The 27527-nt window shown below is 57.2% G+C and overlaps 3 protein-coding genes across 11 annotated transcripts; 1 reads left to right on the top strand and 2 right to left on the bottom strand.

Moving 5' to 3' along the window:
• Positions 1–2271: 2271 nt before the first annotated feature.
• Positions 2272–4344, top strand: CRB3 (crumbs cell polarity complex component 3). The gene is made up of 4 exons (XM_065873842.1): positions 2272–2353; positions 3092–3165; positions 3804–3947; positions 4273–4344. The coding sequence occupies exons 1-4, from the start codon at positions 2272–2274 to the stop codon at positions 4342–4344; spliced, it is 372 nt and encodes a 123-aa protein (XP_065729914.1).
• A 481-nt stretch (positions 4345–4825) lies between these two features.
• DENND1C (DENN domain containing 1C) lies at positions 4826–13359 on the bottom strand. The gene is made up of 23 exons (XM_065874003.1): positions 13343–13359; positions 12354–12418; positions 12225–12268; positions 12033–12082; positions 11548–11667; positions 11398–11467; positions 11147–11227; positions 10990–11055; positions 10848–10901; positions 10625–10735; positions 9771–9871; positions 9621–9666; positions 9403–9504; positions 9189–9314; positions 8200–8304; positions 7349–7439; positions 7203–7243; positions 6948–7019; positions 6288–6332; positions 6111–6218; positions 5864–5931; positions 5542–5725; positions 4826–5440 (listed from the first exon to the last, which is right to left on the bottom strand). Exons 1-23 carry the CDS (start codon positions 13357–13359, stop codon positions 4826–4828), a joined length of 2382 nt encoding a protein of 793 aa, XP_065730075.1.
• A 7805-nt stretch (positions 13360–21164) lies between these two features.
• On the bottom strand, positions 21165–26188 carry TUBB4A (tubulin beta 4A class IVa). 9 transcript variants are annotated; one of them, XM_065873242.1, is made up of 5 exons: positions 26015–26071; positions 25366–25474; positions 25147–25257; positions 22212–22819; positions 21762–21866 (listed from the first exon to the last, which is right to left on the bottom strand). In XM_065873242.1, the coding sequence occupies exons 1-5, from the start codon at positions 26069–26071 to the stop codon at positions 21762–21764; spliced, it is 990 nt and encodes a 329-aa protein (XP_065729314.1). The 9 variants fall into 9 exon arrangements, with proteins under 9 accessions (XP_065729315.1, XP_065729314.1, XP_065729307.1 ...); XM_065873235.1 differs by having other exon boundaries at positions 21762–22593; positions 22666–22819; XM_065873240.1 differs by having other exon boundaries at positions 21762–22450; positions 22697–22819.
• Positions 26189–27527: the final 1339 nt, after the last annotated feature.

The following is a 27527-nucleotide window of genomic DNA, read 5'->3' as shown; positions in this document are numbered from 1 at the left end:
GCCTCCTTTCTCGGTCCCACTCAGACTGGGAAACAGAAGATCAACGCGTGGCGCGGCTGCAAAGTCGGTTTCCTATTGGTCAGAGCCGCAGGAGCTGTGCCCTGCGGTCCCGCCTTGCTCACCCTTCTAGGCGGGGCCTCCCCACTGACCCCACACCGCCTTGGGCCCCGCGGCCCCCGGCTCGCCTAGCAGTCTTAAAGGGGCCTCTGCCGGATCCAGACGCCGAACAGACTGCTTTCTCCGGATCGGCCTAGCGGGGGAATCTCAGAGTCCCAGGAGCGGCTGGGGATAAGGACCGCGTTGCTGGAAGCGGGGCCCCAGCCTGTCGCGCTCGCTGCACCTGCCAAATGTCCCTCCCACTAGTTTAGGGCGCAGTTTCTCGATTCGCCATTAGGGGGAGGAGCGCCCAGATCTTTTGACAGCGAATAATAATAATAGCTAACGTTGATTCATTGCTTTGCACAAGCCTTGGCCTTTTACTCACCCCTCGCGTCGTCCTCGCTAAAACCCTATAAGGTAAGTGGGACTGGCTTTCCCACTTCACAGGTGACGAAACAGGAGATTAAGCCGCTCACCGCAGTCCACATGCCCAGGAAGGGGCAAAGCAGACATTTAACTAGACCTGGGATTCTTACCCAACATCGCTCTATGCCCTAGAAGGGATTAATTTTCCCTTAACCATCACTCTTCTCTCTAGAGTCCCCAGGAGGGGGTCGTCTTATTATCTTCGTCCTTTATCCAAAGGACGATCGTGAAGGCACACATGGTTCCCACTCAGCTCCTGCCCAGACAGGTGTGCTCAAACGAGCCTCTTGTAGAGGGTCCCCTCACAGACGTTTTCATTCACAGGTCGCCCTTGCAGGTGCCGTACAGATATTTTCCCACGGAGATGCCCCAAACAAATGCTTTCTCACAGATGCATCCTTGACAGGTGGACCTCAAAACACACGAGCCCCCCCCCCCAAAGATGTGCTTCAATGTGAGTGTGCCCCATGCAGGCGTGCTCAGGTCTTCCTCTCGTGTGAACTCAATTCAATGCAGCTGTTTCCTTCACCTCACAGGTATGTTTCTCAACAGGTGTTCCTCCACCCAGGAATGCGTTATAGAGCCTCCCCCGCCATACATATGTTCCATTTAATCATTCACCCGTACGGGGCTCTTTCCATATAACTGGGTCCCCTACAGGTGTACTTAGATGCAGGTATGTCTCGTACAGGTGTTTCCAATACCTTTACACACAGGAATTCCTTCTGCAAGTCTTGTTCATTTCATAGGTGAGCCATGCAGATGCATTCCCCAAACAGATGTACCCCGCGCCAAAGTGCCTCAGCCAGGTGTTTGTAACCATGCAGGTGTGTTCTATACAGCTGTTTTCCACACAGGTAGGCTTCCATTCAGCTGTACTCCAAAGAGATGTGATTCAAAGCAGATGTCTCCCATGGGTGTTCTTACACATCCGTGCAGATTTCTTTACACGTTTGTTCCCATGCAGGTGTGTCCCACACCAGTGTTTTTTCATTAGAGGCTCCCCATCCCGGTCTGCCCCAGACAGGAGTGCCTCACACATCGGTGACTCCATGCCCCGTGTGTCTCCACACCTGGACGATTCTACAGATGCACCTGCAGTGCAGGTGAGAGGCCCCTTTTACACCTGCGCGCTTCCGCTCCTTTTCACTCCTCCCGATTATGAGATTGGGTTCCGGGTACAGGTGCGTCCGCGGCGCGGACCCGCCCCCGCTTGGCCCCGCCCTTTCATCTAGGCTCAGGTGCACAAGCCGGAAGTGCGCTCACCTCCAAGGTGAGTGACTAAACTTTCCGGGTCACGTGAGCCGGCGGAGCTGGAAGAGTCCGACCGAGCCACTGACCGACGGATCGAGGGTTCGAGCGAGGGACCGGGGTCGGGACCCTGAGCGGGGTCGAAGACGCCCGGGCCAGGTAGGGAGGCAGGTCACGCGGCTGGGCCTGCCACCCCTCCCCCCTTCCCTTCCCTTCCCCTTTCCCCAGCCCAGGAACGCGCCGCCCCGTGTTAATCTTTAATCTCTGACCTCTGGCGGCGGGGGGCGGGGCGGGACTCTTGGGTGGCCGGCGCGGGTCGCCCCTCCCAGGGGCCTGCGCTCGGGTCCGGCCCCCTCCCCCACGCTCCGGCCTTTCTCCTTTCCAGCCCCCAGGTGCGGGGTCGAAGGTACCCCCCCCACCCACCGCCCGAGATGCGGTAGGAGCGGCGCACGCGACAAGCCCCGTCCCCGGTGCCACCAGCCCGTCACCCGGCCCATGGCGAGCCCCGGCCTGGGGCTGCTCTTGGCACTCGGCCTGCCGCTGCTGCTGACCCGCTGGGGCCGGGTCTGGGGGCAAAGTAGGTACCGGTCGGGGGCACTGGGGGTCCGGGCTTAGAAGCGCTGGGTGCCTGGGACGCTGAGAGGGCAAGAACCCAGGAGCGGGCATGCGATGCCTAGGTCTGGGGCAGGGCTGGGGGCGTAGAATTTCTGTGTCCTTCCTTGGACGGTTGGAGTTGGTCTAGGAGAATTCCTGAGTTGGGCGGAATTGTGAGCTGCCGGGAGAAGAGGCCTGCGGTCCGGAGCCTCAGTAGGGTTGAGCAGTTTGGGGGAAATGGAAGCCAGGAGGAGGCCTGCCTGGGGCTCCAAGCCCAGGTGGAGCAGGTTGACCAGAGGTGGGGACGCTGCCTTTCAGTCCTGTATTCCAGTTTCGGGAGCCTGGGGGGAGGTGTGAGTCAGACACTCCAGGGAAATGCAGGATCCGCCCAGATCCTGAAGGGCAGAGGGAGGGCTGGAGAGGTGAGGCTGGGGTTGGGGGGAGGGTTGGGCTTCCCCACACCATCCATTACAATAGCCCCCAACTCTGCGCAAACTGCAGACCGCTGTTGGCTGATTACTCAGCGCTGGGCTCCCCTGGGTAAGGGGTGCCCTGTGGGGCAAAATGAGCGGGGCCAGCCCCTATGTGGAGGCCGCTCACAGAATGAAAGACTCAAAAGGGCAGAGTTCTAACGAGGGGAAATGGCCCAGGAAGATGCACATGCTTCCAGATGGGAAGGATAGATGGGGATTCATTTATCTTCTCTACCACCGCCCTGCAGCACCGGACCCCACTGTAAGTGGGAACAGCACAATTACACCCTCTGGCCCCAGCCCTGGCTCCAATGGGGCCCTGGTGAGTTGGGGTATATGTGGGAGAAGAGCGGCAGGGATTTTATTCGGGAGGCCCCCGTATGGCAGGTGGGAGGGCCTAGATTCCCAGAGGCGGCAGGCTGCACAGTGGGGGAGGCACTGGAGAACCCTAAGTGGGAGAGACCAGAATATCAACATGGCAAATGGGGAGACCGAGAACCCCAGGAAGGGGATGGGCAAGAACACCATGCCTGGCGGGACTTCCCCGGCGGTCTAGTGGTTAAGACTCCGCGCTTCCAGTGCAGGGGGCACAGGTTGGATCCCTGGTTGGGGAACTAAGACACACACGCACACACACACACACAAAGAATACCATGCTTGGCAAGTGTAGGGGGTTCAGGAGCCCCCTATGCCTCTCAGCCAGGGGGAGGAGGGATCTAGGAGCCTAAGATGCGGCAGGCGCTTGGGAGAAGGACCCCAGACATGGCAGGTGGGGGAACCTGGGAACCCCAGATGTGATATGATGGGGGTCAGGAACCCTGAGTGGAGGAAGCCAGTCACCAAAAGTGGTGGGTGCCGGGGGAGGGGATTAGCGTTTCCAGATAATTCTCAGGCGGGGGTGGACGGGATGCCCAAGTTCAGGTGGGTCACACCTGTGTCCCCCCCATCCCCCGCCAACAGTCGCAGGAGGCCACCATTGCTATCATCGTGGTCTTCTCCCTCCTGGCCGCCCTGCTCCTGGCCGTGGGCCTGGTACTTCTGGTGCAGAAGCTTCGGGAGAAGCGGCAGACGGAGGGCACCTACCGGCCCAGCAGCGAGGAGCAGGTGGGTGCCCGAGCTCCACCGCCTCCCAACCTCAAGCTACCGCCTGAGGAGCGGCTCATCTGAATGCTGGGGCTGGCCACAGCTGCCTCCACTGCTCAGGACTGCCCGGCGCTCAGCTGCATGCAGCAGCTGCCACCGACACACCAGCCTCTGATGGCTCCGGAGGACTTGGGGGGGCCACGGGGCACCTGCCGGGCGGGCTCTGCTTGACTCTGCCTGCAGCTGGGGTGCCGGGGCTGCGGACCTGCCTCCCCGCTTGCTGCACCATCGGCCATCTGTCTGCCTGCCACACAGGCCCGACACCCCCCCTCTCCTTTCCTTTCAGTTCTCCCATGCAGCCGAGGCCCAGGCTCCCCAGGACTCCAAGGAGACGGTGCGGGGCTGCCTGCCCATCTAGGTCCCCTTCCTCTACCCAACACCCTTCCTGGCTGTGCGACCTTGGGGGAAGGCAGAGCCCTCTCTGGGCAATCAGACACACCCAGCGCTTAAGAATAGAAGGGAAGAAGGTGCTTCAAAGACTCTGCCTTTGAAGGCAAGGGAGACTGAGGCTGCTTACTTTATGTATATCTATACAACGGGTAGAGCGATGTAATAAAACCTTTTTGTGAGCTGGTGGGGGCAGGAGAGCCTAGATGGAGGAGACACATAGGCTGTTGAGAGATGAATGTAAGGTCTCGAGGGTCCTAGGGGCTGGGAGGGCTTCCTGGAAGGGAAGCTGCACCTAAGAGCCAGCCGGAGGCTGCCTTGGGAGGGAAGGTGGGGAGCCGGGTGGGTGTCTGAGCAGAAACAGGGCTCCCAGGTAAACCCACCAGGAAGAACAAGCCTTGGGCTCTTGCAGCTTTATTGAGGGGCCAGAGTCTCCTCTAGACCCCTGATGCTTAACCTTCAAAACACTTTTTAAGCTCAGCAACCCTGGGCCGGCTCCTGGCCTGGAGCCCCCGCCAGTTCCTAGCAGGAGGATCAGGGGACCTGGGCGCTCCTGGCTCCTCGTGGGGCTGGAGGTGCGTGTGCTCTGGGAGCAGGACCTCCGAAGGCTGGGTTCTGGGGTTCTCTGGGGAACCGGGATCCGAGAAAGAATCAAGGACTTGGGATGTCCAGGTAATATCCGAGTTGGGCTTCGTGGGGGTCAGAAGTGGGGGGCTTTCTCGAGGGCTGGGTGCTGTGGAGAGCTGGGAGCAGGGACTCTCCTGGGCTGTGGGATCCTGGGTTGCCTCGTGGGGAGGGGAGAGGCGTAGAGGCTGGGGCTCTGTGAGAGAGGAGCTGGGGTCCCCTTTGCTGCTTGGGTCTGCAGAAGCTGTCGAAGACTGGGACGGAGAAGTGATTTCTGGGCTGGCCTCTGAGGGCAGCTGGGAAGTGGGGTGCTTCGAGGTGCTCGTGGCATCTGAAGGCTGGGGGGTGTGCAGAGGCGGCAGGCCGACAGAAAGGGACAGGGGCTGGGGCCCTGGTGGTTTCTCGTCATCTGCTTGCCATCTCCATCTCCCTGGTATGTCGGGCTGGGTGGGGATGGAGAGATGGGCACGTTGCTGGCCTTTAAATGAAGGAGGGGCCGGCAGGTTGGATGAGCAAATGGGGGAGGGCTGGGGGGGGCTCTCACCAGGCTGTGGCAGCAGTCCAAACTCTGGCTTGGCCGCAGGCTGCTGTTCCAGGTGGCTGTCACGCTCAGGCTATCCAGAATCTCGCTCAGCAAATCCAGTTCTTCTCCGGACCCAAGGAAGCTGCCATCCAGAGCTTCCTCTGCCAACGGTCCCTGGGCATCCTCGGGGCTCAGAGAGGGTGTCCTGGGTGAGGATGGGCAGCCTCAGGTATCTGCCCCAGACCAGCTGCTCTGAAGGGTCTGGAGTTTTGGGGCCCACTTCCCCAGGAGTCCCGGCTCCCCACTTCCAACATTGCTCCCTCCCTCTGCCTTGGAGTCTTACTCCTCCCCCAGGGACTCAGAAGGTCTCTCTTCCCGCTGGAGTCTCCTGCTGGGGCGAAGGGGCCGGTTCTGCAAAGGACAGATTTGAGGGCTGGGGCCTCAGGAGCTACAGAATCAGGGGGTTCTATGAAGGGGGGAGTGGGCGCCCCATTTTGGGGGTAGTCGAGATGTCTGGCTGGAGACGGGATGGGAGAAGGACTTGGTGATAAGTCCAGGTACATGCGTGGGCGTGGGGTTGGGGCTCTTACCTCTCCAAAGTGCTGGGTGATAGGCAAGCGCTGCTGCAGGCAATCTGAGCGGCTGGTGAGGGAAGGGGCCCTCAGGGAGCCCCCCCTCTGCAGGCCAGAGTCCCCATCCTAGGAAGAGGGTGGGTGAGCCAGGAGCCCCTCCCCCCGCTGCCCCGCGGCGTTGGCTACTGGCTTTACCTTGTACGTCAGAAGGCTCTGCACACCCTTCAAGCCACACTTCGCCTACGGAGGAACCGAAAGAGACTGAGAATCCAGAGCGATTTGACCCTGGACATTTGAGAACTCAGCCCTCCATCCGTGAAGACACTTTTGTCTTGCCATCTGCTCCTGTGTGTCTCAAAATATATTCAGGTTCCCCCGGTACCCCCTAAGAAGTCAATACCAACTTGCCCCTTTGACTAACACAGAAGGAATGTCACTGGAGGAGATAACCCCCAAATGAAACAGGGAATGGCAAAGCCAGAACGTCGTAAAAGTGAGTCAGTGTTCAAAAGCCGAGCAAAGAAGAAAATCCGGCAGACGATTGCGAGCTGTGGAAGTTGGTCCCAGGAAAATCTGGGGCTTGGGAGAAAAACCAACCACAAGGGCAGAAGCTGGGATTGTGGTGTCTCAGGACAAAAGATGTTTGCCAAAGAACCTTGGTTGTCATTTTTAAATAGGAAAGACCTGATGCGACAAAAATGAATGAACACGGTCACTGGAAAATAAAAGTAGGAAACATGGTAAATGAGTTAACTGCTGGTTTAGTTCTGATAAACTGTGTGTGCTCTAAACGTGGGGTTAAACCGTCCTCTGCCTTTGTCACCCTGGTAAGTGGCCTGTCCAGCCCAGCCTCACCGAGCGGTACATGTTTCTGACGGCTGGTTGGGTCTTGGCCTTGACGGAATGCAGGAGGGCACCACCACCTTTCTGGGGAGAGAAAGCCAAGGAAGAGAGGCTTGGGCACGTGGGGTTATCCCAGACCCCACCTGCCCACCCCTCTCCCTCTCTGAGTCTTGATTTCTTCACCTCTATCTATAAATGAGCATAGTAGGGATGGTGGTAGGTTTGATTTAATCCCACAATAAACACCAAAGTGTTCGGTGTTACTACCTTTAGGTTGTCTGCCCAGAGCTGGTAGGAGCGAAGGGTCCCTGGAGAGAGGAGAGAGGAGAGAGCACTGCCAGGGTGGGCAGGCTCAGACTGGGCCACAGGTGTGTGTGTGGGGGGGGTGCTCCGGGGCCAGGTGCAGAGCTCACCTGAGGAAGCCCCGCTACAGGTGATCTCCTGCTCAAAGAGGTCTGAGAAGCCTTCTCCCGTGTTCAGCTTCTCCAGTCGGCCTTCGATGAACTGGGGGTGGGGCAAAGGGTCAGAGAATCAGGCTACCCCAAACATCTGAATGCGAGGACTGGGGATCCGCTCGCCCTCAAGACATAGAAGCCATCCCCGGCCCCTCCAGAAACCCAACCTTAGGTCCCAGGAGTCTGGAGCCCACCTCAGGAAGCCAGAGGTCCACCGTCTCCCCGCCCGTCCCCACCCCAAGTCAAGATCTGTCTTCAGGGACCAGACCCTGCTCCTCTCAGGGTCGGAGGAGTAGGACTCTGCCACTCCAGACAGGCCCCCCTCCTCTCAGTGACCTTGAAGGAGGTCGGCCCCACCTCCAGGGACCCTGGAAGCCAGCCCGCACTGAAGGACCCTGAAGTTCATCCCACGTTCTTCCAAGAACCCAGGAGTCCGGTTCCACCTCCCCCGCTACGTCCCTAGAATCCAAGAGTCCAGCCTTCTCTCCCTCCACCCTCGACCCAGGAGGTTCCCGCCTTAGGGACTCAATAATTTCGTTCCATCCCAACCTCCTCATGGACCTAGAGGTAGATCTTATCCCTGGGAACTCAGGTCAGGGGCTCCCATTTTTATGGACCCAAGAGTTCAGTCCTGTCTCTCCCACCCCGGAGACCCTGGAGTGGGGGGATCCGGCCGGGCCAACTCTCGCCCCGCCCACTGGGTCCAGGCGTCCGCCCCTGCAGTCCCGGCTTCGGCCTCGGGATCCGGGCGTCTGCGCCCCTAGCCTCGCCCCTCCGGCCCCAGCCCCGCCCTCCGGATTCTGGCGCACCTGTTTGAACAGCTGCAGGTGCACAGCCCGCCGGTGGAAGGCCTGCAGCGGCGCCCCGGGTTTCTGGGCCAGGAAGGCTTCTTCACTGAAGGTTACAGGCTGGCCCTGGAAGAAGGACTCGGATTCTAAGCTCCCCCCGGCTCTCCAGGATCCCTTATTCTGCTTCCCATATTCTACCTTACATCTACGTAGCAAACATTGATGGAGCGCCTCTGTGTGCCTGATGTCCTGCAGGGCCTCGTGGGCTGCAGGGAGGACTTGGGCTTTTACCCCGAGGGAGGTGGGAGCCCTGGGAAGGCGGTGGGCAGAGGAGGGGGCGGGGCCTGACTCAGACGCTCCCAGGTGACCTCTGGCGGCTGCACGGAGGTCAGACTGCGGAGCGCGGAGGGTGGGAGCCCGCGAGAGGGGACTCATGGTGACGGGCGAGCGCGCTGATCCAGGCAAACAACAATGGGGACCAGGCCGCGGTGGAGACAGAGGAGGGGGAGAAATGGACAGCTTCCGGCTGTGTTCAGGGCAGAGTCGAAAGCAACATCAGATTCTCAGATAATAGAACTCCCTGACCCTGTTTTTATAGAATAGTTGTGAAAAACTGGGGAGGAGGGGATGTCAGGGTTGAAAGTCAGCAGATCAGAGTCCTGGCCTCAACACTCACCCGCTGTGGGGCTTCCAAGCCTTGGTTTCCTCATATGTAGAATGGGACCATAAGAGTATCCGTCTCATAATACTGTTGTGAGCATTAAGTGAAATAATAATTGCAGCGGTAAAACCTATCATTTATCCATTGTGATGTGCCAGGCAGTAACCGAGCATTTTGCTCATGTCCATTTACAGACTCACGCGACCCTTTTGGGTAGGTACTGTTGGGATCCCATTTTACAGATGAGTAAACGGAGGCACAGAGTAAGCGCTCCATAAACGCTAGGTATTCTTATTCTGAATCCTTCAGGGACCCACGGAGTCTCTCCCTCTCCGTCCCCGAAGCTCACCGGGCCGCAGACTAGCGCATCGCGGTACCCCCCGAAGAGCAGGGCCTGGGCTTTGAGGAAGAGACGGGACACCCCTTCCCCGGGGGCCAGCGCGACCTTCCTTAGCCGCAGCCTCAGCAGAGACACCTGGAGGACAAGGGGGCAGCGCTGAGCAGGCGGGTGCGGCGCCTCGTCTCCCGGATGCGGCAGGAGGGCGGAAGGGGGTGTCACTGACCACATCTGGGGGCAGTGCCTGCACGTCGTCGAAGGGCGTCTCCAAGGTATTGGAGTCCACGTTCATCATCACGACGTCCTCCAGAGCTTTCTCCCGCACTCTCTGTGTTAGGGATTTGGAGTGGCGATGGCCGCTCAGAGCCCGAGGATCCCCGACAGGGGAGGATACCTGGGGGTGCACTCCACCCAACCTTGCCATCCAGGTCCGTACCCACTTACCTCGACGAGACTGGCGTGCACTCCGATGAGGTAGGGCATGGGCGCGCTGCGGAAGACCGAGGGGGCCGGTCATGCAGGCGCCGCCCCCGGGTGCCCAGGACCCTAGGCCTCATCCCCAAGCCCTGCCCCTCTCCAGCCCCTGCCCCTCACCAGCAGTAGTCCAGCAGATGCGGCGGCAGCGTGGGGATCAGCACGTGCTCCCAGCGCATGGGGTACAGGAGAGCGCAGGACGCGTGGACACATGAAGTCAGCTGGGGACGGGTGGGGGACCGTGGAGTCAGGGCCTGGACCCCCAGCTTCAAGGACCCTCTCTGGACGGTGGCTCTCCCGGCTTCATATCCCGTGTCCGCAGTCTCGTGCCTCCCTCCACCTCCCTTCCCCACCCGCTACTGGGTAAGAGGTGAAAACTCAAACCCCTTTCTTGTGAAGGCCAAGAATTCCGCAAATTACAGTGCTTGGAACTGGTGGTGCCAGGACTCAGCACGTGCTAGTCCCTCTCTCTAGGGGTGGCAGCTGATATTCAACCCTCCAGAATCTCTCTCCTTAGGGGTAGGACAGACTCAGCCCACTGACCCCACCCCTAGGGAGGCGGAGCTAGAATTCAGTCCCACCCCCACCCCCAAGTCCCGCCCCTAGGGGTAGAGGCTGAATGCTAGCTCCACACCTACCCCGTCCTTCTCCCCTAGGGGCGGAGCTAGAATTTAGCCCTCTCTGATCTCACCCTCCAGAGGGGCGGAGCCAGTCTTGTTCTGGCCCATAGTGGGTGGAGCCTGGACTCAGCGCTCCTGAAGCCGGGGGAGGGGGTACAGCGCAGCCCGCTCTGATTTCCCCCATAAAGGTGGAGCCAGGATTCAACTCAACCCTGACCTTCACAGGGGCTGAGCCAGGACTTTGCCCTCGGGTCTCGCCCACTGGGGTTAGAGCTAGGAATCCGTCCCGATGGTCCCGCCCCCAGGGGCCAAGCCAGGCCTCGGCCCCTCCCCGGCCCGGCGGTCCCGCCTCACGGTGCTCAGCTTTCTGGAGGTGAGCAGGACCCTTCGCTCTGCCAGGAGCGCAGCGAATAGCCCCACGATGTTGTCGTCGGTCACCGCCACCACCAGCTCCGTTAGGTTCCTCTGAAGAACAGAGAGGAACGCTGGACGCGAGGGGCCACAGGATCTGAGAGCCCTCTCCGGGTTTCCGGACCTCTTCCCCCCTCCCAGAGTGCCCTCTCAGGTCTCCACTCACGTTCTCAGGAATGGATGGCAGGCGGCCGGAGTCGGGGGCCACGAAGCAGGAAAGCTGGCGGGGGATTAACAGGGGGACTGATCCGTCAAGGGGTTCGCCTCACGTGGGTGCCCAACCTTCCAGTGTCTCCAGCTCTGCTCACCGGCATGCTCTTCCCCGGGCCAGGGGACGGGATGCCTTGCGCACTGGAGATCATCACTCCGCTGCCCTGGGGGAGATGTGGTGTGTGGTCCTCAGAGCCGGGGTGCAGCCTCTCCAGCCACCTGAGGTCCAACGCCCAGGGGGGAGGGGGTACTCACCAGCTCCAGCCCCACTGAGTCCTGGGTCCCGGGAAGGGGCTGCTGCAGCAGACGTAGAAGAAGTTCGTTGACCTCTGAGACCTGGGTAGGGGTGGGATGCCTGAGCCACAATGCGGGGTGGGGACTCTGAGGGTCTTGACTCAGGCTGGGTGGTCTGGAGCCAAAGGGGCTCGGTCAGGCCTGGGAATTCAGAGCCAGGCTGGGGCCTTGGTGGGGGTGGGACGGGGAATGACAGGGAGAGCTGGTCTCACTTGATCCTGTGCCAGGAGGTCCCCCACTGTGTTCAGCAGTTTGTAGAACACTTCAAACCAAGGCAGGTGGCTGCGGAGGGTGGACACAGTTTTCGTGCAGTGCCTGTAGGCAGAGGCCCTTCCCCCGGCCCAGACCCCCACATCCCACACCTGAGGATGCAGAGACAGCTGTGCGCACCAGCCCGGAGGCGGGAGAAACCAAATCTGCGGGTGCCGGTCAGGTCCGTGAGGGCAAAGGTGAAATGCTGTACGGCGGTGCTGGGGGGCTCCCTGGGGGCAGGAAAAGCTCTCAGAGACCTGGGCATCCCACCCCCGTGAACCCCCCTCCCCTTCATGCCCCAGCAATGCTCCTAGTACTGCGTGCACCAGTCTGGGGCCCTGGGTGTATAGGTCCCTAGTTGTCAGCGTCTCCGGTTCTCTGAGGCCCTGGGTCCCTGAGACCCTGGGTAAATGAGTCCCTTTGTGTATAGGTCACTATTTGTCAGGGTCCCCCGGTTTCTGAGTCCCTGGGTCTCTGAATCTCAGGGGCCCTGGGTATATGATGTCTGTTGTCTGAGTCTCTGGGTGTTTGAATCCTGGGGGGTCCGTGAGAGGTCTGGGTCCCTGGGTCCTTGGGTGTCTGCTTCCTTCCATACCTTTCCACATCAAAAGGGAAGCAGAATTTAGGCACCGTCTGCATAGCCTCCTGGGGGGTGGAGAGAAGCACACACTGCTTGGCCACTCAGGTTGGGCTCCACCCCTAAGCTCCCAGTGGTCTGAGACATAGGGTCCCCTCCCCCAGGGGGACAGGCCCTGGCCCCTGAGGAGCAAGGAGCCAGCCTGCATACCTGGTCCCGGAAGTCTGGGGGGAACTGCCGCAGGATGGGGGGATCTGCACAGAGAGCAGGCTCCTAAGTTCAGGGTCCCGGGCCCACCCTCCATCTCGACCCCCATCCCCAATGATGCCCCTGACTCACCCTCTTGCAGGGAGGGAGGGTAGGCCGCTTCGAAGAACCAGTCAAACAGGGCAGGGAGACCCCTTCTGCAGGGCAGGAAAGGGTTCAGTGTGTCCAGGGATTTGCTTCTGTGTGTGTGTCTGCACCTGTGTGTGACTCTGTGTGTGTGTGTATGTGTGTGTGTGTGTCTGCAATTCTATTCTGTGTCTGCCTGAAAGGATGAGACTGTCCAGGGCATGTGTCAGGTAGGACTGTGCATATGTGTGGCTGAGCCAGTGTGAGGGTGAATGACATCCCCATTTTCTTGGGTGGCCCTGAGGGTCCCTGGGTATATGTGCGAGGCCCTGCCCAAGTATCTCTGTGTACGTGACTTCATGGGGCCCTGGAGCCCTCAGAGTTTTTATCAGAGGAAAGAGGGCAGCGTGCCCTGGTCCTTCCGGGAACCCTGCAATCTCTGCCTTCCTGCCCTGGCCCCCAACCCTCTATCCATCTTGCAGAGGATGTCGGGACTTAGGCTCAGGGAGAGAGACAGAGGAAGAGAACGGGGAGTGAGTGCACACACACTGTCCCTGAGATTGGGAACCCCCTCACACTGAGCTTCATCCTCACGCTGACACAAGTCCCACACAATCAATCACTCCTGCACATGGACACACAGAGCCCGCCCCCCCCCACCCCCGCTGACCCCGGAAGCCAGGCTCCCCATCCCTGAGATACATCAAAAGGCAGAGGCTCGGGAGTTACAAACTTAGTCATACAGAGCCGGCGGAGAGCAGGGGAGAGAGAGAAAGAGAGAGAGAGAGAGAGTGGAAGGTCCCAGAGTGGCCCGAGTGTGCCTGAGAGCGGAGTCCATACTGTAGGCCAGCTGAGTGTCCTCCCCTGATTCCAGCCACCTGCCCCTGTGGCTCGCGGTCCCTCCCGGGCCTGCTGCAGCCTCGTTCTCCTTGGCCCCAGCCCAGGCCCGGTCTGGGAATCTTGGTCCAGAAGATGAGAGAGGGGGCAGCTCTTACTCAGCTGTGGATCCCATGGTCCCTGCAGGGCTGGCCCGGCGGGGCCCTTTCCTCATGGGGTGCTGGGGGGGCCTGTGCTTTCTCAGGGCTGGGCCCTGAGCCGGCTCAGCTTCCTGTGTGGCTGAGAGAGGAAGTTTAACGGGTGACGTCCCCAGAGGAAGGCCCCTGCCCCCACCCACTGTGAGAGACCCAGGCGTCCTGCCTTCTAGACTTCTACAGGATGGGTGGGCAAGAGGTGTGCAAGCTCAGAGCCCAGACCCCCCAGACCCATCCTCCCAGGAGGGTTGCATCTGGTTTCTGCCATCACACCCAAGCCTTCCCTTCTCCGTGGCAGCCAAGGACTCACAGTTTGCCTAAAATGCTTCCTCTTCCCTCAACTCTTTTTCCTTTGATCCCTCTGCGCTGGTCATTCCCCCCAGTACCACCAGAGGGAGCCAGGCTGAAGAGTGGACACAGAGGCACGAGGAAGGTAGACAGACAGCAGACAGAACACAGGCACAGACAAACAGACAGCACACACATGGCCAGGGAGTGACCAACACAAACAGGCCAGAACAGCCACAGACAGCAGACAGACACGGAGAACTACCAAGTTATACAGGCAACACAAAGCCACAGACACAAACCAACAAGTACAGCGGGACAGCACACACATAAAGAAGTCCTTGTCCATCCAGATGATAGGTGCAAGGAGATAGCACACAGGCACAGCCAGCAATCAGTTCCAGACAGAGACAGCAGATACACTTGCAGGGACCACGGCTGTCAATGCAAACGGAATAACAGAGAAGCAGACCCAGACAACAGACAGAGACGCACAGAGCACAGACATAGAGCAGTAACAAAGGGACAGACGCAGTCAGGGCCCAGCCACGAGACAGATTCACGGCCAGACGTAGTCACAACACAGAGAGAGGTACACAGCCAGACAAATCCAAGCAATGTTGCAGACCTAGAAACAGACAGACAGCCAGGCAGACAGATGTCATGTTGAAAAACAAAGATACGTAGACACACTCACAGGCACAAAGGCAGGACGCAACACAGGTACTCACGGTCCTGTACCTGCACGTAAAATCCCACAGACAGATTCAGAGAGTCAAAATGCAGAGGAGTCTGCAAGACTCCTCGGGCTCCTGCAAGGTACCGAGAATATCTGTGTGGATATAGGCATGCATCTGCATGAGTCCACATGTGGCCTGCCATGTCCTGGGGTATCTGGGGGTGAATGCCGTGTCTGTGTGCCTAGGAATTTGTGTCTGGTCCATCAGGCTGAGTGAAGATGTGGATGACTGGGGATTCTCATTCTGTGCCTGTCCACATGACTGTGGGTGCGAGGGCATTTTCATGCTGAGGAGGAAGAGGTGAGCAGATTCACCAGCATGGGAACACACACACACACACACACACACACACACCTCCAAACCCTCCAGCCAAGACACAGGTGCATGAGGCTGAACGCAGCTCGGTGCCACCTTTCTCTCCAAGGGGAGCTAGATCTCAGCCAGGGCTGGGGATCAGGGGTGCAGAGTACCCGGGGCAGCCTTCTCCCCTTCTCATACTCTTGGGCCTTGCTACAGAATGAATGTTTGTGTTCCTCCCCCACCCCCGAATTTACATGCTAAGTCTTTTTAAAAAATTTTTTATTTTTGGGGCTGCACTGAGGAGGTTGCCGGATCTTAGTTCCCCAATCAGTGATTGAACCCGGGACTACGGCAGTCCAAGTGCAGAGTCCTAACCACTGGACCACCAGGGAACTCCCGGTGCTAAATCTTAACCCCCAAGGTCATGGTATTAGGAGGTGGGGGTCTTTGGAACATCACTACATCATGAGGGTGAAGGCCATGAATGGGATTAGTGTCCTCATAAAGGAGACGTCAGAGAGATTCCCTCATCTTTCCACCATGTGAGGACACAGCAAGAAGACGGCCATCTATGAACCAGGAAGCAGGCTCTCACCAGGTACCAAATCTTCTGGTGCCTTGATCTTGAAATTCCAGCTTCCAGAGCTGTGAGAAATAAACGTCTGTTGTTTATAAGCCACCCAGTCTATGGTATTCTGTTAGCAGCCTGAATGGGCTAAGTCAGGCATAGCATTTGCGGAGATATCCCCAATCCTTCTTCATTTCTGAAATTTACTCCAATTCAATCCAATGGCAAACCCATGGGATGAGGATAAAGGAAGAGTTCACATCCCTGAGTGAAAGTGGGACCCTCTCTGTCCCTGTTTCTGCATCTTTTTTTTCCTTTTTAGCTGTGCTGTGCAGCATGCGGGATCTTAGTTCCCCAACCAGGGATTGAACCTGAGCCCCCTGCAGTGCAAGTGTGGAGTCTTAACCACTGGACCACCAGGGAAGTCCCCCCGTTTCTGTATTTGTAACAAGTAAGTATGGTGCCTGCCTCAGAGATCCTGTGAGGGTTCGATGAGAGAATTCACATGAAATATTTAGTATGTGGTCAAGCCTGAACGGAGCTTTTGATATGTTCTCTGTATGATTATGGGAGATGGGTCAGTGAAGTGGTTAGAGAATGCTTTTGGAGTCAGAGGGACTTGGGTTCAAGACCTGACTTAGTTCTTTAATGTCTGTGTGACCTTAGGCAAGTCATTTGACCTCTCTGTATTAGTTATCTATTGCTGTGTGACCTATCACCCTAAAGTTAGTGGCTTAAAAGAACACACATTTATTATCTGACAGTTTCCCTGGGGGCTGGGATTCTGGACACAGCTTAGGCGGGTCCTGTGCTGCAGGGTCTCTCAGCTGTAATAAGGTGTCCATTGGGCTGTGGTCTCATCTGACAGCTCAACTGAAAAAGGATCTACTTCCAAGCTCACGATGTGGCCGTTGGCAGGATTCATTTTATTGTGGACAGAGGACCTCAGCTCCTTGCTGGCTGTTGGTCAGAGGTTACCCTCAGTTTTTGCCATGTGGACCTTACCAACCTGCTTCTTGCTTCCCCCTAGCAAGCAAGCTGAGAAGTCAACAGAGAGCTCACCAAGACAGAAGTCACAGGTTTTTGTAACACAGGCTTGGAAGTAGCATCCCATCGCCTTTGCCATATGGGTGCCATATTACATCTATTGGTCGGAAGCAACCTTCAGGTCCAGCCCATGCTCAAGGGGAGGGAATCACACAAGCACATGAATGGGGGAAGACGGGCATCATGGAGGGCCATCTTAGAAACCACCTTCCACCTCCCTGTGTCTTTGTTTTCTTGCTTTAGTTAAAAAAAAATTTTTTTTTATTTTAAAAAATTTTTGGCCACATCGCGTGGCTTGTGGGATCTTAGTTCCTCAACCAAGGATTGAACCTGGGCCCTCAGCAGTGAAAACTAGGAGTCCTAATCACTGGACCGCCAGGGAATTCCCATGTTTTCTCACTTTAAGAGGAGGAAAACAGGGACTTCCCTGGCGGTCCAGTGGTTGGGACTCCACGCTTTCACTGCCAAGGGCCTGGGTTCGATCCCTGGTCAGGGAGCTAAGATCCCACAAGCCTCACCACACAGACGAAAGATAAATAAATAAATAAATAAACTTCATACATCTTTATTTTAAAAAAAAAAGGGCTTCCCTGGTGGTGCAGTGGTTGAGAGTCCACCTGCCGATGCAGGGGACACGGGATCGTGCCCCGGTCTGGGAGGATCCCACATGCCGCGGAGCGGCTGGGCCCATGAGCCATGGCCGCTGAGCCTGCGCATCCGGAGCCTGTGCTCCACAACGGGAGAGGCCACAACAGTGAGAGGTCCGCATACCGCAAAAAAAAAAAAAAAAAAAAAAAAAGAGAGGAAAACAATACACCTCACAACATGTGGATTCACTTGCTTGTTCATTCAGCAAAGAATTACTGAGTATCTGTGTGGTATAAACTGTTCTATGCACGTGGTGAGCAAGGTAGTTAAGTTTCCTTGAAGCTTACATTCCAGTGGGTAGGGCAGGGGACAGATAAAAGAAACAAATCTACAAATAGACGAGATAATTTGAGTTACTGGTAGGTGCTCTCAGGGAAATGGAACAAGATAAAAGAGGCAGAGTGACTGGATACAATTTAGAGTTGCCAGGGAAGGCTGCTCTGAGGCGGTGTCCTTTGAACTGAAACCTGTGGACGAGAAGGGGCTGGTCATGTGCACCTCAGGGGGAAAGAAGGAGCAGGAACGGCATGTGCAAAGGCCCTGAGGTTGGATTGAACTTGATATGATCAAGCGCATAAAGGCCACAGTAGTTTCAGCTTAGGGAGGGAGGGGGAGGGGGATGAGGTTGTCATCATCAGTCATCAGCGAGTGGAGACCAAGGTGAGTTTAGGTTTCAGTCCGAGTAGCATGGGAGCTGCGGGAGGGAGGGTTGTGATTTGCATATAAAGGTTCCTCTCTGGCTGCTGTAGAAGGAAGATGCTGCACACTGCAGAGGGCAGGGGTGGCAGCAGGGAGCCCAGGGAAGTGATGAGGGGGAATTGCCTGGGTGAACAACAATGGTGGCTTAGACCAGAGTATAGACGGCTGAAGAGGAGGGGGTCAAATTCAGGATAGAATTTTTTTTGAAGATTTATTTTATTATTTATTTATTTAGTTAATTTATTTTTGGCTGCATAGGGTCTTAGTTGTGGGCACGTGGGATCTTTGGTTGCGGTGCACAGGCTCTTCCTTGTGGCACATCAGCTTCTCTCTAGTTGTGGTACGTAGGCTCCAGGGCACGTGGGCTCTGCAGTTTGCGGCACGCAGGGTCTCTAGTTGAGGTGCGCGAGCTCAATTGTTGTGGCGTGCGGGCTTAGTTGCCCTGTGGTACGTGGGATCTTAGTTCCCTAACGAGGGATTGAACCCGCGTCCCCTGCATTGGAAGGCGGATTCTTTACCACCAGACCACCAGGGAAGTCCCCAGGTTACATTTTGGAGACAGAGACAACTCGACTTGAGACAGGCTGGGACCTGGGACCCTTTGCTGCAGTGCTTGGCCCCGGATACACCTCTCTTTGAGCAACAAAATACAAGGAAACTATATGGGACTAAAAATAACTCAGTACATGTGCAGTTGGGGCAAATTCTGGACCCAAAATATGCAAAGAGACCAAGACAACCCAACTGCCACTTTTGAAAAGCCTGGAGCAAAAACAGGGTGTTGGGAGCAAAAGCAGGGTACTGGGCATGCTCCGTGCACTCAACACCACCAGACGGGTGGGCAAGCCACCTAAGCCATCCCTCCGGCCCGACCCCCTGGACACACCCCGCTACCCTCACCCCATATAGAGAACCAGCTCGCCCCCCTGCACCCCTGCTCAGCAAGTGAACAAGCAAAGGAGATTAATGTTTGTTCTCACTCCCTCCTGCTGCTGCAGGTGCCCCAATAAAGCCTTGCCTGAATTTCTTGTCTGGGCTCCAGTCAATTTCCATTGATTGGGGAAGGCCAAGAACCCTGGTCGGTATCAGATTCAGCAAAAGCTAAGAAGAATGTGTTGGGTCCAGAAAACAATGAGTCCAGGCTGACTTCCAGACGCAGGATTTGAGCACACAGGTGGTGCCATTTCTCGGCGAAGGGGATTTAGTTGGGCAGAATAGGCAGTTCTTCTGGGGCCACATTAGGTTTGGGATAATAAAGACAGCCAAGCTCACTGCCTAGTTCGTCGTCTTTCTGCCCCACCGCCCAGTGCTGGGCTGGGCCTGCTGAGATGACGGTAGCTGCAGGCTGGATTTCGCAGGTTGCCTTCCCCATGCTTCTCCTTCCTCTTGGCTGAAATGGGACCCAGGGAGGGGGCTGGGGCCCCATCTGGGGCTGGTGGTCCAGCGAAGAGCCTGGTGGAAAAAGTTAATTGGCTCTCAGCATCCCTCCTTCCTCTCTCTCTCTCTCTCTCTCTCTCTCTCTCTCTCTCTCTCTCTCTCTCTCTCTCTCTCTCTCTCTCTCGTTCCTCGATGGCCTTTCTCTGTACCAGAAGCTGGGGGAGGGGGGAACTACATTTCCCAGACTTCTTTGCAGCTCTGGTTCTGGATGCAGATTAGGTTCTACCAATGAGAAACGCTCATGAGAGATTTGGAAGGTAGAAGTGAGGCAGAACTCTGTGTGTGTGTTTAATTATTTAAAATTATTTTAAATTCACTTTAATTAATTTTTGTTCGGCACTCTAGCGGACCTATCTCTGTGGATTTGTGGGTGTTGGGCAGTGTTTCTGAACTCAACAGTTCCGGTGGCAGCCTCCTGATTCTCCACTGTGCAGAGAAGAAGCTCCCAGGGTGCTGTTCCGACCTATTCCAGGGCTACTCAAAAGGTGGTCTCATAGGCAGCATTATCAGCATCACCTGGGAGCTTGTTAAAAATGCAAAGTCTCCCCCCCTCCCCCCCACCATTGAATCGGAAACTATACGGTGGAACTCAGGAAGCTGTGTTCTTGCAAAGCCGTCCTGGTGACTCTTTTGCACACTAAAGTTTAAGCGCTGGCCTATAGCTCCCTCTCTCAGCCCCTCCAACGATGTTGTAAGCTCCTAAATCCTTGTATCCAATCCCTTTCTGCTTGATATGCCTAGAATGGTCCCTGCACTGAACCCTGGCTGATAAAATGCAATCAGAGTTCTAGACTTAAATGGCCAGCGTTTGAATACCAGGTCACCACTTCATAGCCATGGGACCATGGACAAGATACTTTGTAATTTCCATAGCTGGCCATAGCTGTATCTTCCATCCCACATGCTCTTCTAGAATCTTGCCACTCTACCCTCAAGAGGTGCAGTCTGTAGTCCATCCCCTTGAACCTAAACAGGGCTTTGTGAACACCTCAATTAGGAGTCCTCAGGACACCAAACAACCCCTAAAGTTAAGTCAGAAAAATGCAATGAATTCTGCCTTGCTCTCTTAGGATGTTTGCTCTTGGAGAACCCAGCCACCATGCTGTGAGGAAGCCCAAGCAGACTATGGAGAGGTACTGACACCTTCCTTCTACCTGCCCCTGCTGAGCCCCGAGGCATCAACTTGGCAGTCATGTGAGTGAGCCACCTTGAAAGGAGAGCCCTCAGCCTCCAGCAGGATTCTCTAGCTGATGCCACAGGGGGCACCAATGAGCTGCCTTGCCAAGCCCTGCCCAAATTGCAGAGTTGGGAGCAAAATAACTAACTGCTGTTGTTTTAAGCCCCTACATTTTTTGGGGGGTGGGTAATTTGTTACTCAGCAAGAGCTAACTTATATACTTTGTCTCTCTAAAAGCTCAGATCTTTGTTTGTTGGCCACGCTGTGCAGATTGTGGGACCTTAGTTCCCCGACTGGGGATCGAACCTGCGCCTTCTGCAGTGAAAGAGAGGAGTCCTAACCACTGGACCGCCAGGGAATTCCCTAAAAGTTCAGATCTTACAGGGTTGGTGTGAGGTTTATGACATAAGGCATGTGCCAGGCCATCAAAGTGCTTCACACATATCAGTGACTCTGGCAGGACTGCCCCTCGGGCACTACCCCCGGCTGCCATCTACTCAGTTTCCTTCCCTAGAGACTCCTCCCTCCAGCTTTCCATTCTTGCAAAATGCCCCACGGAGAGTGGCAGCATCTCCGTCACTAAGAACCCACCCAGTGCCAGGTACCGTGCCCTTGAGTCCTTACAAACATCCTTGAGGTGGTGCGTGGGGGGAAAACATATGAGCCCATTTTACAGGTGAGCCAGTGGAGGCTCAGAGTGGGCCAGCATCTTGCTCAACACCAGGGGGTGAGTTAGTGGCGCAGCCTGGTCTGACTCTGAAATCTCTGCCCTCTCCCCACCCCCAGACTAGAAGTTCCTTTAGCACCCACCTCCATCCCATAGGGAGGAGCCCTCACGTGACCTTCCCACAGGATGATGAAAAGTACACTCTGCAGAAACACGGCAGGACAACAGTTAATTTATTGAGGGTGAGGCGGGGGGAGGGTCGGGGAGCAGCCTCTCTTGCCCACATGCTCCAGGGCTTCTTTCTCCCCCAGCAGCACCCCTGGAAAACCAAGGTCGGCGGGAGCTGACGGGAGTGAATTCAGGAAGGAAATGGGGGGTCACGGAAGCCAGAAAGGTGGTCAGTTCAGAGGGCGGGTGGGACTTGTGGGGTCAAAGGTGAGGCAAGTTCAGAGATGAAGGGAGAGGCTCAGAGGGAGGGGTTGAAGTAAACCAGGGCTTATAGGTCTGGGGGGTGCAATGGGGCTCGTGGGGAGGTCAAGGGTGGAGAGGTCAGGGGTGAAGGAGGGAACGTGGAGTTAAAGGTGGGGCCTGTAGGGTCAGAAGTGAAGCTGGGCTCATGAGGGTGTCCAAGGTGGGAGAGTTCAAGGGGGGTCAGAGATAAAGTGGGGCTCAAGGGTCAAAGGTTGGGTGGGGAAGAGGTGCAAGGTTGTAGGGTCAGAGGGGAGTCAGGCTGGGAGGTGAAGCAGGGGGTTCTTGGGGGGTCAAAGGTCAACATCCTAGCAGGGCGCTGATGTGAAGTGATGGAGGCGGCCCTAGGCCACTTCCTCCTCGGCCTCCTCCTCAAACTCCCCCTCCTCGGCCGTGGCGTCCTGGTACTGCTGGTACTCGGACACCAGGTCGTTCATGTTGCTCTCGGCCTCGGTGAACTCCATCTCGTCCATGCCCTCGCCCGTGTACCAGTGCAGGAAGGCCTTGCGCCGGAACATGGCCGTGAACTGCTCCGAGATGCGCTTGAACAGCTCCTGGATGGCCGTGCTGTTGCCGATGAAGGTGGCGGCCATCTTCAGGCCGCGGGGCGGGATGTCGCACACGGCCGTCTTCACGTTGTTGGGGATCCACTCCACGAAGTAGCTGCTGTTTTTGCTCTGCACGCTCAGCATCTGCTCATCCACCTCCTTCATGGACATGCGGCCCCGGAACACAGCGGCCACGGTCAGGTAGCGGCCGTGGCGCGGGTCGCAGGCGGCCATCATGTTCTTGGCGTCGAACATCTGCTGGGTGAGCTCGGGCACCGTCAGCGCCCGGTACTGCTGGCTGCCCCGGCTGGTCAGCGGCGCGAAGCCGGGCATGAAGAAGTGCAGGCGCGGGAAGGGCACCATGTTCACGGCCAGCTTGCGCAGGTCGGCGTTGAGCTGGCCCGGGAAGCGCAGGCACGTGGTGACCCCGCTCATGGTGGCAGACACCAGGTGGTTGAGGTCCCCGTAGGTGGGCGTGGTCAGCTTCAGGGTGCGGAAGCAGATGTCGTACAGCGCCTCGTTGTCGATGCAGTAAGTCTCGTCTGTGTTCTCCACCAGCTGGTGCACGGACAGGGTGGCGTTGTAGGGCTCCACCACCGTGTCCGACACCTTGGGTGACGGCACCACGCTGAAGGTGTTCATGATGCGGTCCGGGAACTCCTCGCGGATCTTGCTGATGAGGAGGGTGCCCATCCCGGACCCCGTGCCCCCGCCCAGCGAGTGGGTCAGCTGGAAGCCCTGCAGGCAGTCACAGCTCTCGGCTTCCTTCCGGACCACGTCCAGGACCGCGTCCACCAGCTCGGCACCCTCTGTGTAGTGGCCCTTGGCCCAGTTGTTGCCGGCTCCAGACTGGCCTGAAGAGGGAAGCGGAGGGGACACCCAGGCTGATATGGGGAAAGCCCACCCTCCACCCCGCTCCCAGCCATCCTAGTAGTTGAATAATAATAGCAAAATCATTATTACTATTATTATTATTATTATGACTTGTTCTCTCGGGTTCCATCCTTGCTTCCCTTCACCCAGCAGCCAGAAGGATTCTGATAAAACCTAAATCATGTTCTGCCTTAGCTCAAAATCACCCCAGTTCTTTCATCTTTCAGTAAAAGCCTAAATCTTCCCTTCGGCCCACAAGGCCCTGAATGACCTGCCCCGTCCCCTCCCTGCCCTCCCCTCCTCCCTCTCTCCCCCTCGCTCACTCTGCCCCAAGCACACAGGCCTCCTTGCTGTCCCTGCCACACACCCGGCACAGTCCTGCCTCAGGGGCTTTGCATATGCTGTTCCCTCTGCCTGGAATGCTGTTCCCTCAGATACCTACATGGTTCCCTCTTTCCCCTTCTTTAGGAATTTGCTACCCGCCGCAGAAGTGATAAACCTGTTTTTTTTAATTAATCATGTTTATTGTCTGTAATTTCACTGGGGAATGCAAGCTCCAGAGGACAAGGATTAGGATTAGAATATTGGCTGGTATTTTTGTGAGCACGTAACATTTCTTCTTGCCCCCTCCTCTGCTTCCATCCTGGTCTGGCCCCCTCACTGCCCATCTGGATCAGTAGAGTTGCTTCTGCCTTGGTCCTCCCACAGCCTCCCCCCAGTCTGTTCTCCTTGCAGCAGCCAGAGGGCACCGGTGAGCACCTGAGTCAGGTCCTGTTCCTTCCCTGTCCACAGCCCTCCAGGATTCCCACCTCCCCGGGATAAAAGCCCAAATCTTCCCTACAGCCTACAAGGCCCTGCACGACCTGCCCGCATCCCCTCCCTGCCCTCCCCTCCTCCCTCTCTCCCCTTCCCTCACTCTGCTCCAGCCACATGGGCCTCCTCACTGTTCCTCCAACACACCAGGCCTGGTCCTGCCCCAGGGCCTTTGCACGTGCTGTGCCCTCTGCCTGGAATGCTCTAACCCCAGGTACTCCCCTGAATGACTCTTCAGGTCTCTGTTCAATGTCACCTCCTCTGAGAGAATAGGATTTGAATTTGGTGGTCTGGCTCCTGAGTCCACACTTTTCTACTACCTCCCCTGCCTCACCTATCAGAGGCCACAGAATCTTTTTGGCCCAACTGGAGCCACCCATAATCATCCTAGAATCCCTCACATCTCTTGGTCAACCTCATTTAGTCTTTCCACAGCCACTTCCTGAGGACCTATTGTGCGTCATACCCACACATGACCATCATTATCTTCCTGAATCTTTGCACAGACCAGAGAGGGGAAGTCGCTCATCCAAGGTCACATAGCTTGTCCCGTCAATCCCTAGACTCCAGAGTAAACTACTGTGTACTAGGAGGAGGGGCCTGGGGGAGGGGGAGCCTGGGGCCTGATGTCAGGTGGGGATGTGCATTTAGCTTGACCTAGAGGTACCAGGAAATGTTTCCTACACGGTTGTTCAGAGTGTGCAGGCCCCTTCAATCTGAGGGCAGCAAATGTGCCCACTGTCTTCACATATGCTGTTCCCTCTGTCTTACACACCTTTCCTCCCTTCATTGCCTTTTGGTCAACCCTAGTCCTATTCATCTTTTAGGCTGCAGACATTAATAGTGATAATGATAATAAAAATGACAACAGAACATCAAATGCTTAGTTATCTTTTCCTCTGTGCTAGGCATTGTTCTAAGTTCTTGATACGTGTTAGTGGCTTTAAGTCTCACAATCCTGAAAAGGAAGTTTTTGTATAATCCCTGTTCGAAAGATGAGGAGACAGGCACAGAGAGATTGAAGGGCCTGTCCAAAATCACCAAGATGCCTCAATCAGTGGCTGAGTTTGACTTATTTCTCTTCTCTTCCCATTTATTTATCTTCCCAGCTCCCTCCACCAGCTTGGGGGTGGGGGCAGAGAGCTTTATCTGTTTTATTCTTGGCTATATTCCCAGGGGGTACAGTAGGGCCTGGTATGCAGTAGGTGCTAATAAGTGTTTGTCGACTGCATGATGTGGCAGAACAGGGGTTTGAACACAGCAGTCTGGCTCAGGTCCATACTGTTAAATTAAAATGCTACCTTCTCCGGGAAGCCTTCCCTACCCTGTGCCTCCCCTGGATTCCCACAGTGGCCTGTGTATCCGCTTTCCCCGCTGGCCTCTGGGTTCCTGAGTCTAGATGCTAGGTGAAGAATTTTCACCAAGCATGTGGAAGTGAAAGAATCTGGGGAGTGGGGGCTTCCCTGCCTGTGTCTCTTCCCTGCCTGTGACTCACCAAACACAAAGTTGTCAGGACGAAAGATCTGGCCGAAGGGACCTGAGCGGACAGAGTCCATGGTGCCCGGCTCGAGGTCCACCAGCACAGCTCTGGGGACGTAATTTCCTCCTGCAGAGAAGCAGATGGAGAGCAGCTTGGTCAGCGCCAGGAGCCAGTATCCTGTCCCCTCCCAGGCCCTCGCCATCCCCACTCTGGCAGGTGCCCCCTGCCCCTTACCTGTGGCCTCATTGTAGTACACGTTGATCCTCTCCAGCTGCAGGTCACTATCCCCATGGTATGTGCCAGTGGGATCGATGCCATGCTCATCACTGATCACCTCCCAAAACTGGGGGGGGGGGGGTAGGGCGGTGGTAAGGACCAAGAAGGTGGAGCCGGTGGCCAGGTCTGCCCCACCTCCATCTTCTGGGCTCAGGACCCCCACTCACCTCCCTAGCTGCCACCTGTCCCCCAGGCAAGGTGAGTGTGGAACCTAGAGGCAGAGTGGGCGGACGAGGATGAGGCAGCAAGAAGGGAGCGGTGGGGGCGGGGTGGAGCAGACTCACCACCGCAGCCCAGCGGGCTGGGGTCAGCGCTCCCTGGCTGCTGCCGTGGGGAGGGGCGGGGTCTCTTTGTGCGTGCGGAGGGGACAGTGGGCCAGCTGTGAGGCCAGCTGTGGCAAGCGGACAGAAGCCTGGGCCCCACCCCCATGGGCCTCTTTGTTCCCAGCTTGGCCCTGCCCCCTGCGCCCTTCCCCACCGTCCCTGGGGTGCTGGCCTCCTGGGGGGCCCCGTTCCCCAAAAGGCCCATGGTGGAGGAGCTCTGCGGAGCTCGGTGGACCGCGCTCCGCATCTCTCGACCGCCTCCCCAGGCCCGGTCCCTCGCGTACCTTGGCTCCGATCTGGTTGCCGCACTGGCCGGCCTGCAGGTGCACGATCTCCCGCATGGCGGCGGCGCTGATGGTGGACGCGGCGGCGCTGGTGCTGATGCTGGGAACTGCGGCAGCGAGGCGGGTGGTGGACGCGGCGGCGGCGGCGGCGGCGGCGAAGCACGGTCCCTGCGCTCCCGGGGCGCCTCTATATGAGCGGGCGGGGCTCGCGTCACTGCAGGTCACCGGCCCGCTCCGCCCCCCGGTCCCGCCCCGGGACGGAGGGTGCGGGGATTGACGGATACCCCTCCCCTGCCGCCTGGAGACCTCTGGGGGCAGGGGCTGGGGCGAGCCGGGGCTCCGTGCGCCCCCCACCCCGGGCCGTTGGGGGGGAGTGAGGCCTCTCAGGCACCAACAGTACCATCTTCCTCCATCCCACCCCTCCCGCCCCCAGCCAGGCCTGGCGACCCGGGTTTTGCAGGGATTGGGCGGGGGGAGGGAGAGCGCCCGGTAAACAAGCAGCCGGGAGATTCTGCCTCTCCCGGCTCTCGCCCCGAAAGACCCTGCCTCAGTTTCTCCGTCCCAAGCCTCCCTCCCCATTCCGTTTAGTTCTCGTTCGCCAGACCCTCGCATTAACCGAGAGGGCTCCTAGTGGGGCCGAGCTGGCCGCTCCGGAGCAGCCGACAGTTTTGGGAGGAGGGGGCGGTCGGTTTCTGCAGGACTTGTCTTGAAGCTGGGTAGTAAGTAAAACCACGATTTCCCTTCCATGTTTGCGGATGCTTTTGGAAGCTGATGGAGGTTTGGGGGGGACTGTTCGCTCCCCCTGGACACCTCGGTTGGGCTTTGGGTCTGTCGCAGGTGGGGTCACCCTCAGCCTTGCCTGGGGTCGAACATCAAAGATTAAGATTTATAGCTGGATTACATACTGCGGGGATAGAGGGCTTCCGGCGGGCTGCCTTACTCCCCCCAGATCGGCACCTCTCTGCTCCATTGTTATAATTTATTCCAATCCATCGTCCTGCCTTTGCATTTATTACTATTATGACCTTGCACAGGCCACCTGGCTTCCCTCTGGCTGAATTTCCTGCAGGATGGGGCTGTCAGGAACCCTCTAGGCGGTTAGGAGGGTCCAAAGATGGCCCAGTTAACAAGATGGCCCCGGTCTCCCCTCGCAGAGTAAACGATAAATCGTAGCTATTAGTATTACCATTATTATCGTAATACTGGGCAAGACTTCCTGTGCTGCCCCACAAGCGAAGGCCAGACTTCTTGGGGCCAATTTCTGCTGGCAGCCTCCGGCTCTGCCATCCCTGGAAGACTCTCCCTCCTCCTCCACAGCTTCTGGCTACTGCGGGGTGGGGGTGGGATTAGCCAGGTAGGCTGAAGGGCTGGGACCTCACGCTCTCACCAGAGGCTTCCAATTCTGTGGTTCTCAACAGGGAGCGATTCTGCCCCGTAGGGACACTTGGCAATGTCTGGAGATGTTTTTGGTTGTTATGCCTGGATGGATGTGTGTGTGTGTGTTACTGGCATC

Source organism: Phocoena phocoena, chromosome 3, assembly GCF_963924675.1.
Source record: "Phocoena phocoena chromosome 3, mPhoPho1.1, whole genome shotgun sequence".
Classification (NCBI taxonomy): domain Eukaryota; kingdom Metazoa; phylum Chordata; class Mammalia; order Artiodactyla; family Phocoenidae; genus Phocoena; species Phocoena phocoena.
The sequence above is the reverse complement of the archived record's forward strand: the minus strand, read 5'-3'. Positions and strand labels throughout refer to the sequence as shown.